At 47.3% G+C, this 20,131-nt stretch overlaps 1 protein-coding gene across 1 annotated transcript in view; it reads left to right on the top strand.

Annotated features, from left to right (window-relative positions):
* The first annotated feature begins 662 nt into the window (after positions 1–662).
* LOC143359663 (uncharacterized) overlaps positions 663–20,131 on the top strand; it is a 148,751-nt gene continuing 129,282 nt past the window's right edge. The window contains exon 1 of the mRNA XM_076797779.1: positions 663–1,114. Coding sequence (XP_076653894.1) covers positions 1,089–1,114 — 26 coding nt within the window. The 5' untranslated portion in view covers positions 663–1,088. The remainder of the gene's footprint in view (positions 1,115–20,131) is intronic.

Below are 20,131 nucleotides of genomic sequence, written 5' to 3'. Positions count from 1 at the left end.
GCGCCGCTCGACCCGACGTCACCCGAACATACCCGGTGCTCAGTGTTTCGCAGAGGAGAATCGGCTCGGGACAGATATACATAGAGTGAACTTGGGAAAGGGGAGCACCAGGCGGCGGTGCGCGTTTCGCGCCAAAGAATAAGACGCGCGTGTGCGTTGGCGGGCACAGCGGACGACACACGCACCCCATTTACACACACCGGACGCACCGTGATGCTGGTGGCAACGCGCGCGCCATTTAAACGGTGCCCGTCGAATTTACGGTGGACGTCGAGCGACGGGATAGAACAAGGGATTCGCCGGTGAAGAGAGGACCAGTTGTCAGTGGGTCGTCGGAGTCGGCGGCACGTGTGAGTGTCGCGTGATAAACCACCGCCGCCATGACAGTCGGACCGCGCCGAGGATAGAAGGTGCGCGTCGCAACGATAAAATGAGCCAGTATTTCGCCGCGGACGCCACGCTCGCAGGATCGTCCGGCTGGTGAAAGAGAGAGGTCTCTCCGCGTCTCCTGCGCCCGACCTAACCTCCAAGTGTCTCGGTCGCGAGCCCCACTAATCTAATTCGTGCCTGTTACCGTCGCGTCGCGCGCTCGATGGAACCGTTCCGCTCGACCGATCTCGATCGTCACCGTGGATCGTCTCGTTAAACGATCTCGACGGTGAATTCGAATCGTTACTCGCGGTTGTACGTTGTCGTCAGCTGCCGAAGCAACCGTTTTTTTTTTTTTTTTAAGTGACCCGAGATTGTTTGGTGCCGTTTTGTTCGATACCCATCGCGCGCTTCCGGTGCGGCGTAGGCGCGCGAGACCAATCGCGCCGGGCCGCGGTTCGTTTCGTTAATCGAAAGCGAATCGATTTCCGCGGAAATAACACGGTGCTGTGACCGCGGTACGCTCGGTGCTCGTTTTCTGCTCGCGGTTTTGTGCGTGCGACCGGCCCTGTGGTTTCCCAGTGGTTTCCCAGCTTTTATCCATCCAGTCGTCGTCGTCGTCGTCGTCGCGGGTGTGCTCCAACGCCGAAACGAATCGATGGATCGACGCTGAGAGCGGAATCGCTTTAAAGAACTCGCGGGGAACACCAGCCAGCCAAATGAAGACCACACAGCGCGCGCTCAGGTAAGTCTACCTTGATGGTCCTGATCCTTTATGGAATATTAAACCGCGTTCTCGTTACGATGTTGCGCGTCCCGGGCTGGGAAGATGAGTCGACTGCTTTTTATTCGGGGAAACACTCGTTGCGGAATATGACAAGTCAGGTGTTCGTTCGAGATGTTAATCTTTGCCTTCTAGGGCGTAGATTTTATACAGTGTTAATCGGAGAAGTAGATCGTGTGTCTATGTATTGATTTTTGTTTCGACGATTGAATAATTTGTCTGCAACTATAGGAATGAAATAATTTCACCATATCGACGATCAACGTATGTAGAATAATGAGGTTAGACTTAGGTCAACCTATAATAACGGTACTTTATTTATAGTAATTACGTAGTCTATTAACCCTGTCGATGGCAATTTCTTGTTTAATGTATGGTTTTAATGCATAATTTATGGTTCAACGAGTATATAGAAAGTTTGTTTGACGAGTAAAGTAGTCATAAACTGATTACAATTTACTGTTTAATGACGAGTATACTGGACCTGCAGAGATGGCAATTTCTTGCTCAGTGACGAGTATATTCGTCATGAAGAAAAATATTGCTTTCCGCGGTTTAAAATGAAACTCGGATAGAACAAGAAGCATCGTTTGTGACGAGTATATTCGTCATGAACAGATGGCAATTTATTGCTCACTGACGAGTATATTCGTCGTGGAGACATTTGTCAATATCGGGCACTACTTGAATCAATGAAATATTTCATTTGACGACGAATATACGAAAAGTGTGCGGTTCTGTGTTCAACGACGAGTATACTCGTCGCGCAGAAAAAGAATCGCGACCAGAAAATTAGCATGCGTATGCTAATAGGGATGAGCTCGCCGCTTTAAGATTTATTTTCACTTCCAAGAGCACAGTGACTCACTGCGCACGAAATCTAGTTGTTTTTTCGCACGATGACTCCGGTTAGGCGCATCTGGCTAGTTCCCTGGCAAATGTTTCTCGAAGAGCCAGGCCGTCGTGTGTCTAGTTACGCTTTACGTCCTCCTGTACAGTTAACGATAACAGTGCTCGTCGTAGCTCGCAATAAAAGCACGTTCGTATAACGAGGAACGTAACGAGCCGCGTTTGTTCGGCCCACTGAAACGTTACGGCTGTAACTGTTGATGCTCTAACGGGCGCAAATAGAAACGTGTCCGGTCGTCGATCTAGGGGAAAAGTTTCCCCTAGGAAACCCGATCCGGCGAAGGAAATTCTCGTCGTAAACTTCTTTGAACCGTGGAAAATAACATATTTCATTAACTCGATTGTGAACGCGCTTCATTCTCGAACTGCGTAAACTCTTCTCGTGTTCGAACAGTCTCTTCTCGTTCCGTCCGTGCGGATTACGACCGGACTGCGGATGCATTTACGGCGCGTGGAGATTTATAAAATGCAAACCGAAGTGGGCGCATTAATGGAAATGTGCAACGTCAAGTGAACGAGCCAGATTTTTGTCTTATTATTTTTGCGAAATTATGCAGATGGGAATGTACATTCTTGGTCTTTTTCTTCTAGCTTTCAAGACACGAAGGACACTCAAGGACCACAAATATTACACGAATAGCTCTGCAAGCTTGAAAAGTACTACACTTCAAGTGTGTAAAATACAAGAAATGTCTAAATTAACCAAAATCGAATAATATTTTTATCCTATCCTGAGCTTGGGCAATATTTCAACGGAGGAAAGAAATGTGCTCATTCCGTTCCCTCTAAAACAGCCTGCGAGCGGAGGAATTCGCACGAAGATCTAACGATGACACGGCCGGGGAAAAAATGGTCACGGTGCAGCGAGGATCGCGCGTTAACCGTAGTTTACTCCGATTGCCAGGCAGTTAGGCCATCTCATTTTCTAGGAATGTCCGTAGGTGGCAACGGTGCCTCGCGTTGACATTTGCATCATCCCGTAACATCTCTCCGGATGCAGTTTTCCGCGGTGCGTCGCGCTCGTCGAGCCTCGTCGAAACGCAGGTGTGCACGAGGCCGTGTGCATTTTCGAGGGGATTTCGCAAAGAGAAAAACAGAGAGGTAGAAGGAAAAAAGCTGGTTCCAGGTAATGATTAATGCGGTCGTTTCGTAAGTACGGTCGGTTCGTTCGTCTCTCGGGCCGCGAACCGCCTTTAATCACGGGATTAACTTCGCCCCGTCTGGTAACGCGCTCTCTTGCCACCGGGGCCACTGATAAATTAACAGGTAGCCGGGTTACAATCGAAAGCCAATTACGCGGGCCGCGTCTTCGTTAGTTCGGAGAACCGTTCGCGAATATCCTCTCGCGACCGCCGTCGTGGAATTTCGCCGTGGATAGTTGTGCGTCCGTTATACCATGCTGCGCGCGCGTTTCCAGAGAAAATGGCTTTTAACGCCGGTGCTGCAATAGGAAACGTAAATTTCTTACCCCGGCCTCTAGTCGCCGTTAAAACGTCTAATTTATTTAGACTTTCGCCGTTCGTTCGAGCACGTAGATCTTAACGAAGATGGACCAATATCCGCCGAGAGCGTTACTTATTAGGCCATCCTGCGAGTTCTGCCGCTTTTTGCGCTGTTCACAGCCGCCTCTCTTTAGACATCAAGATGCCACCATTTTTTTCATTTTTGTTCTATGTACAGTTCATTTAGCTTGGCATCGAGCAGAAGGTATAAATACTGGGTCTCTACGACTTCGTATCTGAACTCTGGACGAAAGCTTCTGTTCTATAATTAATAATTTTTTGGATCTGCAATCCCATCTTGTAGGTTCTTCTTTTCTTTCGTAAAAGCGAACAGATACTGCATTTTTGGCGTGCAGTATTATTTTTCGAAGCCGCGCTCCACTTCCCGGGTTCCGTCCGGATCGGGGAAGGCCCCTGATCCGTTGTTAGCACAGAGAGACAGATAAGATAGGATAAGAGCGTGCAGACAGCTATGTAAATGCAAAGTGTGCCGAGCATCGCGGTTGTCAGAGGCCTATGCATTGAAAATGTCAGGTGTGTTCTTGCCAGTCGAGCACTCGTCGATCGTCGTCTGGCCTCGTCGGTGTCGGTGGCTGCCGCTTGCGGAACACCTGCGCTGACAAATTGAAATGCTAATTCGAAAACCCGTGGTTCTCCGCGGCGTTTTTTGGTCCCAGGGGTCGGGGCCCATTGGCTCTCCCGCTCCCCTGGTAAAACGATTATTCTCAGGCGTTCGACTTTTGACTGCCGTTCGCTGTCGCAGACTCTTCGGTCTCTCGGCTCGGAGAAAAAAGGAAAAGAGGAAGGAGAAGAAGTTCGTCGACTCGGTGTCATGTTTCCTCGGTGTGGCTCCTCGGGAAAAGAAACTATTCCTCTCTCTCTTTCTCTCTTTCTCTCTTTCTCTCTCTCTCTCTCTCTCTCTCTCTCTCTCTCTCTCTCTGTGCGCGTTGGCCGAGAAAAAGATTAAATTCCCGAGGCACGCAGAGAACAGGCCACTGCTGGACGCTCGTTTAGAAACAATAACAGTATCGCGGCCGGGTCTTTGCATACGAAAGAGGGGCCCCGAGTGGTTATCGCGACTGATCCGAAAGTGGGGCCCCCCCGAAAAAGGGAATAGAAAGCGGGAAAAATGTCGGATGAGAATGCAGAGCGCCTAGCTGATCGCCTCGTACCGATCGGTGAACGTTCCTCCACCGGGAAAACCGCGGCGAGATTCGCGCGAAAGGCGTCTCGGTGGGCGGGGCCATTGGTTTATGCCAATTCCCGCTTCCGGAAAACTTTGCGAACATTTGTGGAGGCTAGGAAGATAGTACGGACTCCAGGAAAAACCATATAGGGCCTAGGGAAAATTGCACCGCTTGAGAAAAAGTTGTAGAACCTTGGAAAAAACTATTTTAAACTGTATCCTGTATGAAAAAGTTGCAGAATGTGTGGGAAAAATTGTGGAGCCTAGGAAAAAATTGTAGATCCTGGGAAAAAATTGCAGAGTCTAGGGAAAAATAGTGAATCCTTTAAAAAAATTATAGTCCTCTTACCAAATTTTGTGGAGAGTTCGCTCCAAGCTTGTCTAACAATTGACAAAAAGAAATATTAAATAGAAACTTCCCCGGAGAAGTAGAACCTGGACAAAGAAGAGTTCCACAAAACAAAATCAATTCTAGTTTCGCTTCGAGTAGCATAACGTCGGGCTTTCTTTTTCGACGCCATTGTTTCCTAAGCTGGCTTCCAATATAGCGTAGAGATGGAGAAACCGATTAATAAGTTTCCAATAGCTAAAGCGGTAGTATCTGTCGGAGAATATTGAATAAAAATCGGCGAGAGTCGACGAAGAGCGATTTGCAGCGGATCGAGGGATTTGGGACGACGACACGTTCGACCGGCAGGAAATTGCGACGCATTCGATGATCAGCCGATAAAGATGATGCGTCCGGCACTAATGATCGCGGGAACCGGGGCCCATTGTGGGATCTGTTGCGCGACGCCTGGGAAAAACTTTCTTTTTCCCGGGTTTGCGAAAAGAAAAAAAAAAGAAGGTTCGACTCTGTTCGTGACACGACTCTGATCCTCTTCGCTTTCCGTTTTGCCTGTTCCATCCTCCTCTCTCTCTCCCTCTTCCGAACGAAGCTCTAATTAAAGCATTTCAATTAAGGAGATCAAGCGGCCATTGTGTCTATCCGGCGACTCGATCGGATGAATTTTCCCTCGACATCTCTTCAGGTCTGGGAAAGTCGTCCTTGATGCGATTAATTGCAGAAAGCGGATTTCTCTCTCTCTCTGTCTCTCTTTCGCTCTCCCTCTCTCCCTCTCGTTCTCTGGTTTCCTGGAGCCGCGTCGCTATCGTCGGCCCAGGAGAAACAGCCGAGTTTCTTCTTTCTTCGTTAACTCTTAATTGATCGAACTTCGTTGCGCATTCTTGCGCGCGGGGCAGACGTTCCCGACTAATTTCATTCTCCATCGGTCTCGCGCGACCCTGATTCGTTTCCCCGCTCGGAACATTTGTCGGTGGCGCGTCCTGCCTCGGCTGGGAACGAGTTTCTACTCGTTTCGGCGAGCCTGGAATTGTTTTCGACCTGGCGGAGTGTTCGCGTCGGCCCGACTACATGAGCATACGACATTATCCTCTAACACCGATTTCTTTCCGCTTTGATCTATAGCGCCGCATCCATAAAATTTCAGGAAGAGATTCGACGACGTAGTTCTGTTCTCATAAAATGATGGCACACGAAATTCCTGGTCAACGATTTCCCAGTTCAGAGTATTTATATCGTCACTTTATGTTCTTGACAAGAATTAAAAATTAATGCGATGAGGAACCGTCAGGTACACAAGCTTATAGATCCATTTCCACCGCGTATCTTCCAACGAAAAAATTCATACATACTCCTCAGATATCAAACAAATTATCCTAAAAATTTTAAAAAGAACTACCCCAAATTTTTTAAAGAAAAAAATCGTGAATGTCCCCTTATTTTCCACATCCTGAGCCTGTCTTTCGCGAACCTCCACAACAGCGCACACTTCAACGAAGGGTATATGCTAAACGGATCGCTAAATTTTGTTAGAGATTTTTGTACACGCTCCTCGATAGATAAAGTTCATATACAGTACACAATAAATTAAATAAAAATGTCGCTCTTAAGTTTTTGTCTCCGGGAAGACGTTCCGGGAGCCCGGCCCGTTGAAAAACGTTCGCGGGCAAGAGAGTCGGTCCAAGAGTCTGGGTTGTCGAGTGGGAAAGGTCGGGAGCACCGTTGTCTAGCCCGTTAATCCCGGGGTCCTGTCCGGTCAGGCCCCCGGGAACTCTTGCTTTCAGCCAAATCTCATTAATCCGGCAGTTTCCACGTGGCGCGGCGGAACAGAATTAAGGGCCATAACCGTCGTAAGTTATTGCGCGTTACCTTGAACGTTCCCGGCGTGCATTATATTTTACTGCGGCCCGTTAACCCTCTCCGCCGACATGTTTAAAAGAACCGCCAACAGTTTGCGCGGAAATTACCGAGCCGACGAGATCGCCGGGCCCGGGTCCGTGCTACCCGGCTTCCAGCAACAGCGGGTACCGCGGTTCCGAGAAAACAATTTCGCGGAGCGCAGATTTAGGGCGTTCTCGGGCCGCGAGTTTGCTCTCGAAACGCGTCGAAAAACGCGTCTCGAAACGTCGAGATCGTTCGACTTTCGACCCTTCGTCCTCTGAGCCTTTTTCTCGGGGCTTGAACTCGGACTTGGGATTTTGCTGCAAAATAATATTAAGTGACAGTGAAAAATCCGAAACATTTTTCAAACGGGACTGCCGGGGAGATGTTTCCTACAGAATGCGTAAGTTTGCATTCCATTTGTTACTGGTTAATGTTGTTCGGAGGACAACATTGTTTCTCGTACGCTGACAAAACCGCGAGACTACCGGGCGAGCTGCAGTCTGCACACGGATCAATTCGTGCGTGAGTCACGAGTGATTCACCTCGGCGAACCTGTTGGCAGAGAAATCACGTAGCGACTCTGCCCGCTAGAAGCCCGGCGCGGCACCCCGAAACAATCGTATCTTCGAATTATGCTAGCGGCCAGACCGTCCTCGATGAATTCTTTATTTTTCGGTTCCGTCCTGGAAACGTCGATGAACTCTGAGATTTGGTGACACACCTGGTCCTCGAATTTGGTCACTCGCGTTCCAAGAGATTCCAAGACTGCTGGTTTCAATTCTCCCATTGGGAGCAGTAGAGAGATCAACAAGTGTCCGGATAAAATGCCTCGATTTCGAAAAATTCTCAGTTAAAGCTTTGAATAGTCCCGAAAAGTATCAACTGTGTAATTATAAAAATGGTACCCCATTCGAGGGTTACAATTTACAATTCGAAAGGGTTGAAAGAATGTCCATGCATTATTTTCATCTCGGTGAGATTGTCAAAGGAAGAATGACAATGTTATGTGACTAAACTCTATCTAGTTTCTTAGAATTAATGCATGCAATTTTTATTTTGCATAAAAATCCGCAGTCTAACAACAACAACGCTCAAGTTTGCTGACTATCGGAACAATTACCTTGCGATATTGGTACTTTGAGGAAACAGCGTACCACTCCAGGATTAAACAGGATAATTCAGCATCGCGTGGGGGCGTCAGGAGAACGCAGAACGCAAAATTGCTCGAGGGCCGCGAAAACGCGCGAAATTGACGCGAGGGACGGATGAGGGTTAATCGAATGCTCCGAGAGCAGCGGGAACGGCCGTGTGACAGGCCTTCGGGGGACTCTTGATCCTCGCCGTGTGTCCTGCGAGAGTTTCCAGCCGAGGATATCGCGGGATCACCGCTGAAATCGCTGCTCGTCACGGATCACCGGTGCCCCGCCGACGAAAAAGGAGAAACAGGAAATCCTGGCGGCGCTTTCGCGTCGAAACGGTTATTTCACGACGACGTAATTTCGCGGCGAGCCTTTTTCTGGCCGCCTGCGATGCCTTCCTAAACCGGTAACCACGTAATCTTATTAGCCGACTTTCTGGAAATTGCTCGGCTCGTTGCCGATCGATTTTTCGACGCGTCGACGAGCGTTTCGAACGCGTTGCACAATCTCAAAAGCGTTCTTAATCGCGGTTTTGGTCCGAGCTAGATTTTGCCTGGAATCGATTTTGTCCGACGTAAAAGATCAAAGAAAAACTTCAGGATTCTTTAATAAATCGTTCGAGGGCGACGGTAATTTCGATCGCAAATCAAGAAATTGTCCCTGAAGAACGTGCTACAACTCCCCCCTCGAGATTATTAATTGGAAACTTGTAAAGCTTCTTCCCAATCATCGAAAAGGCTTCCAGTGCTGATACAGCTTCGGAAACGATCGAGGACTTCTCGAGAGTTTCGTCGACTCGAAACCTCTCGATTGTCCGACCGTTTCGGTGCACCGAGTGGCATTGGAAGCATGAACGCGAGCACAGTCGATTATAATTCGCTGGACGGCACCGGTAATGAATGCAGTGAAATCTCTTAATGAGCCGTTTCCCTCGCGCTAATCAGACGTATCCCATTAACCGGCTATCTGGCTCGCCCATCGAATTATGAAACTGTCTCGCTGTTTATCCGGCGTGGCGCGTTGATTCGATTCTAATCATCGCTAACGACGCATTCTTCGTCGCGAACCAGAGCCGCGTTCCTCTCAATTAAGGCTCCACGCGGAAAAGTTCGTTATCACCGGGAATTTCAATATTAACATCAAACCTACCACCGTCGGTTTCAATCTTCCTATTTCGCAATTATCGAAATTATAAAATAATCCTACATACTTCTCCATTCAAGCATATAATAAAAATCGCACCGAAATAAATTCATTCGCTTTATTTTTATAAAGCAACTTCTAATGGACGGTAGGTTCAGCGTTAAGCTACGTCCACACTGAAGCAATGTCGAACAACTTTTTATCGCCTCTCGTGTTGCGTTCTTCAAAAGTTGCTCGACGTTGCTTCAACGTGGACGCAGCTTTGGATAGATAATTATCGAGGAAATTTCGAAGAGAAATTTCGAGAGCCCGGTCTCGGTATCTATCCGCGAAAATCGATAGGACGCAAGAACCGGTGGAAAGACCGAACAATGCGGGCGTATTCTTAGCCGACGAGGCCAGTCGGCAACAGAAAAGCCTCCGGCTGCGAGCGATTACGCGAAAGTTCCTATTGTCAATAAGGTGTATCAAAGCAATAGCTGCCGTTGGCCCAGTTTACGCCTCCGTTCGCAAATTACGCTCGATCGAGCTACCGCGGGAGAGCGAGTTCTCGTCTCCGGCGTCGGGTGGATACGTTCACGTGGTCCGGACCCTCCAATCAACAGCCACACGAATCCCAACGGTCTTCTATTCGCGAGCAACCATTTTTCAGCGGGTTTTCTGCTCGGCGAAGCGGGCGAATCGCGGCCCATTGTTCACTTGTTCGACACCGAACAGAAACAATTCCTGACCCGGCGCTGTTAACTCGAAGAACGGGGCACCCTCTGTCGATACTTTTGCAGCAACACCCACTTCGCAACGAGGGTGGGCTCCTCGGGGCTCCTTGTTGGTTTTCATTAGATTTTTCCGGGGTTAACTTCGCCAACAATTCTTGACCTGACGCTTCGAGTTGCGTTCGGAGCCGATCGGACTGTTCCTCGTGCAAGCTTGTTTAATCGTGAAGCACCGTGCACGGTGGACAAAGAGAAAGAGTCGGGACAGGAGACAGCCGGCGAGAAGCCGTAGAAGGCGAAGAAGAACAAGAAGAAGAAAAAGACCACGGGCGAGGAGAGGTGGTGTGTACCGCGTGGTATGGTCACGGACGGCGAAGAGCAATTAAAAGCAATTCCTCGTGGCTGTATATCATTCTTCCGTGCACTACTGCCGCGGCTAGAGCCCATTAAAATCGACCTTCGACTCCACCCGCCGGCAACAACGGGATCTCCTGTTGTTCCTGTTGTTTTCGAGACGGAAAGAGCCGGAGACAGAGATCGAGAGAAAGAGAGACAGAGAGAGAGAGAGAGGAACTGCGGTGGCGGAACGCGGTGTGTAGACGAAAACACGACGCCCCGAGTTCCCATCGCGAGTTCATGAATACCAACCGTGTGCCGTTATTTAACGAAGAACGGTCCAAGTAATTCGTACCGGGGCATTATAAGACGAGCTTTGTTCGAAAGACGCCCCCGAGCAGGGAGAGAGTGGTCGCGGAGAGAGAGAGAGAGTGAGTGAGTAGTCACAAATAGAGAGAGAGAGAGAGAGAGAGAGAGAGAGAGAGAAAGAGGAGAGATACTATCGCGAGCTTATCCCAGCCAGTTTCAACTTCGCGACGACGAGACCGGTAAACCGATCGCGGATCCGCCAGAGGAAGAGAAGCTACCCGGGATTCTCTCTCCGAGGAGGCACGCGAATATACACGTCGGAGAAGAGTACAATTCGCGTATTTAAATTGTAGATTATCCCGCGGTTGCGAAACTCGCGGGACCCTCGAACTATACCCGGGGATTATCGCTGCCAGGATATCCCTCGCATTCGAAGGATCATGCTTCCTTCCACCGTGCGCCGACTCCAAATGTACTCGGATTCCTCCAGAAGTGACTCAAAGTGTTCTTCCGATACTCGAACGATTGCAACGGACTTTAAATAGAGCCTAATTTTGTTAAATTAGTAGTGTATCTGTTGTATCAATGGTTACCGACGGCATCGTGTTCCACATTCCTTTTGTTTCCCCATTGCGGCGCAATTTAACTAGGTCCGCGTTCGAATCGTCTACGAGCAAGGCCGGCGGTATCGAAAGGGTTAATCCTCGGGATCAACCGTAGAATTTCCAGAGGAAATGTTTGCCATCCAACGTGCGGGAAAGTAATCCCATTTTCCCGGGGTCTCTCTTTCTCTCTCTCTCTCTCTGTCTCTCTTCCAGTTGGCCATTTATCGGACTCTGCGGGACGAGAGCAATCTCGATCGGTTGTCTCGAATTTACAATAGTTCGCTGGTGCACCTGGGGACGGTTGGCCGGCAAGTGAAACCTGAAAACTGCGCCACACAGCCAGCTTCACTTTCGAGCGGGATCGATCGATACGTCGACATTTCGCTCGACGGTGTGCCCTTTTTCTTCCAATACGCGAATACAACAGCCTATGGCGATTCGACGCGAGACGTGCCGCGAATAAACCGACAACCGCGAGGACTCTCGCACGGTTTCACCCTTCCGAGGCAATCTCCCTCCGTAACAGCCCTCGCGACGATACAGAGGCGCAGGCACGATCCGAGATTTCAGAAGGGACCGGTGTGGAATTTCTATCTCGAACCCTGAAGGGTCTTAATTAGAAAATTACGAAGGTCACAGGCGGAGCATGAATTTTGTTTCCACTAGCAGCCTCGTTTGCGTTTAGGGATGATCCGCGTTCATAAGGTCGTCGCTTGGCGAAATCAATGACCTTTCTTTGTTGCAATTTTTATGCAAATTTGACTGCTCTCGCTGCGCTCGAGAAAGCGGCGCACGATGAACGGCGATTTATTGTTCCTCGACGAGAGGGTAAACAATGGACGGATTTTATGCACCGATGGCACAAATGGGTACACAGTACAATTTAAAATAAAGAAATCAAAAGAATGTAGAAACCATCGTGTTCTAACATTTTCTAAGCCTCGTAATCAGACTGCGAGTTAATATGCAAAATGGTCTGTGTAAATTGTGCAAAACAGGAGCCAACTAGAAATTTGATATCTTTTAACGACTGTAGTCAGCTGAAATTGATACATTGACATTTCAAAATTCTTTTAATCTGTCCACTTCACTAAATTGCACTCATTTTTGTCACGAACGCATAAAATAATTCACTCATAATTCAAAACAGCTTAAAAAATTCTTTGCCTGCTCAGGGTGTTCGACAATCGACGATATAAACATTATGTCGCTGAGCCAGGTTGCTTAACGAGAGTTCGTCGACACGGGAGAAGAACGTTGCAAGAATAGTCTAGGGCAAAAATGTAGGATTAAATTGGTAGTAACTTAAATGTCAGTGCGGTAGCTAATAAGACAGTTTACGAGACGTCGCGCGTCGGTTCATTAACACTGGTGCGCGTCCGAGACGGAGCCGACGAGAAAAATGAACGCGAAACATAGAATTAAATTAGCGTCGATTTAAATATCAGTCCCGTAGCGTAGGATAGTTTACGATAGGACGGTTCATTGACACCGAGGCGAAGCGGCACGGGTGTTGGACAAGCGTAAGCGATGCAGAGTATCGGAGAGTGATCGTGCGCACGGAGCTTAGGGTTAAGTGGAACGGTGAAAACGACTCCGCGATCGGTCCTTGTCTGAATTTCATTTTAATGCGGCCCAGCAGCCGCTCCGAGGGGAAAAGAAGCAGGATAAATCGGCGCAGGGAGCGAGGCGATCACCGGACCGCAAATACTCGGCCATTTTATGCCATAGATGCATTAGGCTGTGGCCTAAGTGCAGCATAAATGCACGTGCGATCCGCTCGCGGCTGATTGGTTTACCACCTGCGGCTACTTGACTCTTTGCGCCTCGAATGGCCTTTAAAGTTTCCCTCTGGTCTCTCTCCCTCTCTCTCTCTCTCTCTCTCTCTCTCTCTCTCTTTCTCTCTCTCTCTCTCTCTCTCTCTCTCTCTCTCTCTCTGTTTTTCTCTCGGTCTCTCGAAGAAGGCTCGATCTCCAGCTCGTCTCTCGGGCTGGCTCGCGTCTCTTTCGTTTCTACGCCTCTCGGAAGTCGATCGACGGCCGGCGATATCTCGATATTGAATCGATTAATTTCAGGCTCGAACGCCTTCGCGCTCATTGATTTCTTTTCGACGTCGTTAGCGCTGCGAGATCCTCCGTGTACGTCTGTCCAGCCTTTTTTCCACGTGTCACCGTCGATCCAGCCTCGAGATTCGATTCAACGGGGATCGATACAGCGCCTCGACAGCTGTGAATTATTTCCGAGGCGAACGGTCGATCGAATTCTAGACTTGATCACTGCGAAAATTGTTTGATCCTTGCGCATCTCCTTCGAGAATATTGTTAATCTTTCACGGTTCTACGTTGAGCTCGACAACGTTAATTCTTGTGACAATAGTCGCAAACGTGAGACTTCGTTGAGCATGTTTCTGTTAATCTACAAGGTTATACATTGATTTATTAGAAAGAGAAGCGAGCACGACGGTACTCATTGCATTAAGGCTTTTCTTGCATTTATTAAAAAGTCCGTGCGCTATTCATGTACCGGGAAGCGCTATAAATATCACACTTCGTTGCAGTCACTGATTACTTAGAATTCAGCGCAATATAAAAATATGTAATAAACAGTTCATTTATTACCGCAGTGCGCGCGGATTTTATGTATTTATAACATTTCTGATGTCTCAAACATTTTTAAGAAGTTTAATAATGCTCTTCGAAAGAGCTACTTAGCAGTACGAAAGAAGTCTATATTACTCAAGACTATATGCATAAAATTTGCTATTTAAACTTTTAACAGGATATCCTTCAACGCTGAACATACCAGCACCGGTTTCATATATTTTATTCCACAATTATGCAAATTAGAAGTATCTTTCCATGGGAAATAAGCGGACATATTTTTTTTTTATTCAAACCTAAGTAAATTCAGTCGTGTGATTTTTGTAAGGCAACACATTGATACACCCCTTAATAATTATCGTTCTTTTCGTAATGTTCAATCGTCTCTTTGTTAGTGTACAATTATTTCCTAGATCAATATACAAAATTAATTTCATTTTCTTCGTATAATATTAACGTTACCAGGCCTCCGTTCATTTTCTCGTCCTGTACATTCTCGGTGAGGAAGCGTACATACTGTTCGATACACGACACAGACTACCGTTGGATGCACGCCACCGTCAACGAGATAAGTTCTTTATCATCGATCGAACACCATGTTGCCAACGACGATATTTATGGGTTCCAGTGGTTGAATCGCGACTGGTCCACGCGACGTTAAATCCTCGTAAAAGTCGTGGGACACCGGCGATAAAGATCGAGCAGCATCCGATCGCGATTCCATCGCTAATCAGGCGACCGTGAGAACGCGCCCGATTTTCGCTCCGGTTAGCGGACCCGACTTTTCTTTTTTTTTTTTTGTTCGCCGGGTCCGCTTGCAAAACGATCTCGTCGTCGGGGCAAAATTATCGACGGTCTCGCGGTTACGCGATCCGATTCGATACGAGAGCGTAACAGCTGTCGAATTTATGGCGTATCCGGTTCGATCGGCAGGAGATTAGGCTGGGAACGATCCGACACCTAATCGGACTCGGACAGCGGCTACAGCATAATCTAACACACCGACTATAGCCTGTCCGGGCAAAACGCAAAACACGAGGGTCAATTGTAAATGTGAACCGGGATTTTTCTCCAATTTTCTATTTCAGTGGAACTTTTTCCAAAAACACCGAGTTATTTTTTGTACAGTTTACACACTTTTGCGAACGGATCGATAGTATTTTTATACCGTTTCTACCGCGGATTTGGACTTATTTTTTTATACAGGGGAGGACGGAAATCGTAGTATAAAAGGACAGGGGTGATCTCACGTAAAAAAATAAGGAAAAAATTTGGTACACCGTTTTTTCATCCGAAACTTTGTTTTCGAGAAAATCGGGCTTGAAAATTGCTGCGATTGCGCGCGCTATTAGATAGGACCGTCTGGCGCGTCTGATCACGACCCACCCATTCTACTTCCTGCATATACCAAAGCACGCAAACCCGACGGATCTTTAAACTCGATTTTCTCGAAAGCGAGGCGTCAAACGAAAAAATGTTATTCCTTTTTTCGATTTGTTTTTACATGTAAAATCGCCCTCTGCCCAGTTCTACCACGATTTCCGCCAACGTTGTCAGTATCACTCCTTTTTCAGTTGTACCACCAGTTACCGATCATCCTTTGTATATTCAAACAAATGGTTGACTAATTTCTGCATCTTCGCAGTCTCAATAAATTTGTCTTTTGACACCTTCGGTAGTGTTAATTCCAGTATCAAAAAAAAAAAAAAAAATAGCAGGTTGGGCCCGAAAGCCGATTGGTCCCGAAGACCAATGTTTTAATATCCTCCCAATAATTTTGATTATTTTTCCTTGAAAATAATAAAATATGTTCCTCAGGTATCGATAAATACGTGTGCAAAATCCCAATGCAATAGGTTCGCTGGTTGTACCGAAAAAAATTCGGAACAATTGTCGGAAAAACGGAAAACCAGAGTAGCCCCTTAAATGGTTCCTTGCAACGCTTGTCTTGACGCTTTCACGCCGTAGCAGAACGAATCACAATCCGGAGCGGATTTTAACGGCGATATATCCCGGTCGTCGATCGCTTTATTTATTCGAGCACGGCTGAGTTATCGCGTCGACGGTTTCTTCGACGGTTTTTCTCCCGGTCCGGTACGCGTTCGCCCACGCGACCAACGCTCCTCTCTCTCTCTCTCTCTCCTCTCTTTGCTCTGGCCGGGTTCCCCTTCGGCTACTCTCAGAAACAACCGCGGAAATTTCTATTAGCGGCACGCGTTACGATTCAATTAACGCTCCGCGGTGCGCGCCGGTATCGGTCGGCTAACGAGACGCAGTTCCCCCAGCAGCCAGGAAATAATAAGCAGTCCCGGTGATACGCGCGTCTCTGTATGCGTGTGTGTACTCCGCGGTCGAATAACCATCACTGCTACTGACAATTAATAATGGAGCAACCTGGCAGCCGTGTAACTCTAACGATCCTACTCGAACGAGCATGCTCCCCGCGTGTCCTGTGCATGCTCGGCCGTGAATCGACCATTACACAGCGAGCTATCGGAAACGCGTTTCACGGTGACCTCATTTGTCCCCGAAAGCTTTGACCTTTCCGTGACACGAAGTACTTGCAGTAAATGTGCAAACAATTATTTAGAAAGACTACCGTACACCTACTGCCACGGAAGGTACACATACACAGCCTCTTCAACGTTAACCGTTTGCCATCTGTTTCCTCTCTTCTGTTTCAGAACTTGCTACAACATTATGTAACTCAATTGTATCCTCATATGTAACTTAAGACCATGTAGAATATCCGAAAGACACTGCAGTTGTTGTTACATACCATGTAAGAACAGAAGAAAATATTCACTTTTGTTAAAAACACTTTCCAGTCAAATTATCGAAAATCGTACAGGCACACCTTAAAAATCTTTTAAGTGGTCAGGGCCTCCAAAGGTTTTAATCCGGCACTGCAGGATTAAAGGTAGTAAGAAGCTTCTGCGAATTAGTTCTCGGAGCATCGGTAGCTTTTCGAACACTATAGATTCGTGGCTTTAACGTCGAATGTTTTGCAAGTGTTCGAAAGGTTTTCACGGCCTTCGTGACCGGCTCCGATAAAGTTGCTCTCGCTGCCGTGTCTCTCTCTCTCTCTCTCTCTCTCTCTCTCTCTCTCTCTCTCTCTCTCTCTCCCTTTCTCTCCCTCTCACTCTCTCAGGACACCATTAACTGCGCCGTATTTCCTCTCGGAGCCGCAGCGTGTCCCGTCTGATCAGCTTATCGACCACGCACACCGACAGTATTTATGCAACCGACCGGGTATTTATATCCGCCACACTGTTTCGCGGCGATCTACCTGTGCTGCATCTCTTCCGTTTGCTGAAATATATCGGGCCCCGATCAATTCGCTTATCCGGGTCATCGAAGGATTTCCCTCTCCGCCGACAGGCCGCGCGAGAGAACACGCCTGGCCTACATCCGCATCGAGGATTTTACTCGGCGCCGCTAATAAGATGAACGATTTTACTTAACACGAGACCAACCCGCCTCGTCCGGAACAACCAGACGGATTCGCACCACCGGGAACGGTTGCTAAACTTCGCTACGAATCCGAGACTAACTTGCTTTCGATCGAGTTCGCTTGGTTAAATATTTGAAAGTCAAGCTGCGCTGTACTCGCGATGAAGCTCGTGTAAATCGAAACCATAAGCGATGTCTGAACGTTATGTAATTTTATTGGAAAGAGTAATCAGTGTTATTATAGACTTAGGAGGATTTCCAGTTACATCTATCTAGATTACTCTATCTTGCAGCTGATTTAATTATTACTCTTTGCTTCTACACCAACGAGCAAAACTGAGTCCACACTATTTGAAGCAACATGACTTTTTAAAAATTAGATCAAATGACTTGAATTTTATTGAGAAGTTGGAAGGATTAGTTTATTAGACAAGGTGTTTTTTTAGCTTTTTTATCTGAGCCTGTATTGAAAATTTAAAAAATGTGTTTGATTCGCTTGAATAAATTATATCCATGCTGAAAATTTCACCGATATTGGTTAATTCGTTTACGAGTTATAATCGCTTAAAAGTAGAAAAATTGCCATTTTTCACGATTTTCGACTTAAAATCGCACTTTCAATCGTTTATAACTCGTAAACGAATTAACCAATATCGGTGAAATTTTCAGCATGGATATAATTTATTCGAGCGAATCAAATGCATTCTTCGAATGTTCAATACAAGCTCAGATAAACAAGCTGAAAAAACCAACTTTTTACTATTTCTTTTGCGATTCCGACCAATTCAAATGTTTTTCAAAAATGTTTTACACCTCGTCTAATAAACTAATCCTTCTAACTTCTCAATAAAATTCAAGTCATATGATATAATTTTTAAAAAGTTGTGTTGCTTCAAACAGTGTAGACTCAGTTTTGCTCGTTAGTGTATATACAATATAGAATTGGGCTAGAAATTGTCATAAAAATTCTACCGGTCCAGAGACCAAGCTGAACACATCTTCGTGTGGTGGTTTCGACTTCGAATTGGTCCCGAAACGGTACCGAACAGAATCTCCCTAAGATTTCGACATCTTTCGGAGATTCCGAGTGTAATCGTGGGATTTGTAAGACTCGAGGCAGGTAGTTTAGAATCAGTGTGGGCAGACACGTCCGCGGCGGGTCCGTAATTACCGGTCGATCGCGAGGTCGGAGTAGAAACGGTACCTTCCCCGACCACCCGAGGCTTTTGTCTCGGACCGAGCCCTCGAACCTGGTCTAGAAGGCGATTACGTAAGCCTTAGGGTTCGAGGCAGCCATGTTTCGGCGAGATCAATCGCGACTCGCGACTTTCTTTTTTCGGCTTGTCCGCGTTCCCTCTTCTCCTTCCATTCTTCCCGGCTTCTATACAGCTCGTTCCAAGTTCGGAACACCGGGGAATCGATCAGCCCGAGGGCCGATCTAGAAAATCGCCTCGGCATCCTTGATCGGGGTTAAGCGACGACGTTAAACCACTAATCGCGATCGCGCTCGAAAGCGTGGCAAATGTTCCGTTCGACCAAGCAAACCGTGAAAGTTTCGCGTCTTGTTTATCAGTTTTGCCGGCGAGCCTTCTTCTGGATAGCCTTGAGAGACTGGATCGCTGAACGATCGCCGGGATCATCTATCTTCGATGGTTCAGTTTACATTCAATAGAAGAATAACAGAACCTACGCTCGGTATCCGATATTTTTGTTCGAAGTAACCGAGCCGCTCCGCGACTAACTTCGAAAAATGAAAGGCGAAGCACGCGTTCTGTTTTTGTCGTTCACCGAAGAAGTTCATTTTAAACGTCGAGCACCAATTACACTCTTTGACGATTGAAATGTCAAAACACTCGAAAGATGGTTAATCGATCTGGCCCGCGAACGAAGCTTCGCGAAGCTTGATTAGGCTGCAGCGTTTGATACGCTTGGAAGATGCTTTCTGCGACTTGTAACGAGTAGATTAATTTAGTATAGAATTACAAAATAATACTTGCCCCTTCGATTCACACGAATTTTGTCGACTGTATAGTACAACCTCGGTGACTAAAATTGAAGGAAGAACACAGGATGCGTGCGAGTGAGATACCGATGCCCGACGCGTATCAAGTGTCGATCGGCCGGCTCGAACCTCGACCGGAAGTCCTATTTTTGGGGGGGGGGAGGGGGTGGAATTTTGTGTGGAGAAAGGGGGGTAGTAACTTCCGGCGAGCATCAGCGTCGGAAGAGTTTCCGTGTGCGACAAACCGCCGCGGAAGTCGCAAATGTGCGAATTTCCCGCGCGTGCTAACGAGACACCCGATATACGGATTACGGGAAGCCCTACCCGTTGGCCAGTGACGCGTAATTCCCAATGACATTCCGAATATCGTAACTCGATTTGCAGTCGTCTGTGCATCGTTTTTTCGACAACGTGTGCGCGTCCGGCTCTCTTCTTTTTCCGATGGACCATGAACGCGAGAATCGAAGACGACTCGACCGTGGCCGGTGCACGCGATGACTTTATGCCACTCGGCGAATCAATTGACGTTGATTGACGTCATCGTGAAATCTCACGGTTCTCACGTGCGCCCACGCACCCCACCCTGTGGGCTCGATGCAGCCCGAATGCAGCAAAAATGTATTTCGAGCACGGAATTACACATTCGTCCACAATTCTTTGTTAAACGCAAATTTTGTTAAACGCGGGCAATTTATTTTTGTTGGTGGCACGGGAGAAGCCGATGAAACATGCAGGACGATCTGGCCGATGATTGAGCGTGAACGAGGTATTCTCCAATGGCTGTTTATCGACCGAATTGAATTATTTATCTCAGTTCCGAGGAAATTCATAATTAGACTGTGGAGCTTGTACAT

This window comes from Halictus rubicundus, chromosome 12 (genome assembly GCF_050948215.1).
Source record: "Halictus rubicundus isolate RS-2024b chromosome 12, iyHalRubi1_principal, whole genome shotgun sequence".
NCBI classification, from domain to species: Eukaryota; Metazoa; Arthropoda; class Insecta; order Hymenoptera; family Halictidae; genus Halictus; species Halictus rubicundus.
The sequence above is the reverse complement of the archived record's forward strand: the minus strand, read 5'-3'. Positions and strand labels throughout refer to the sequence as shown.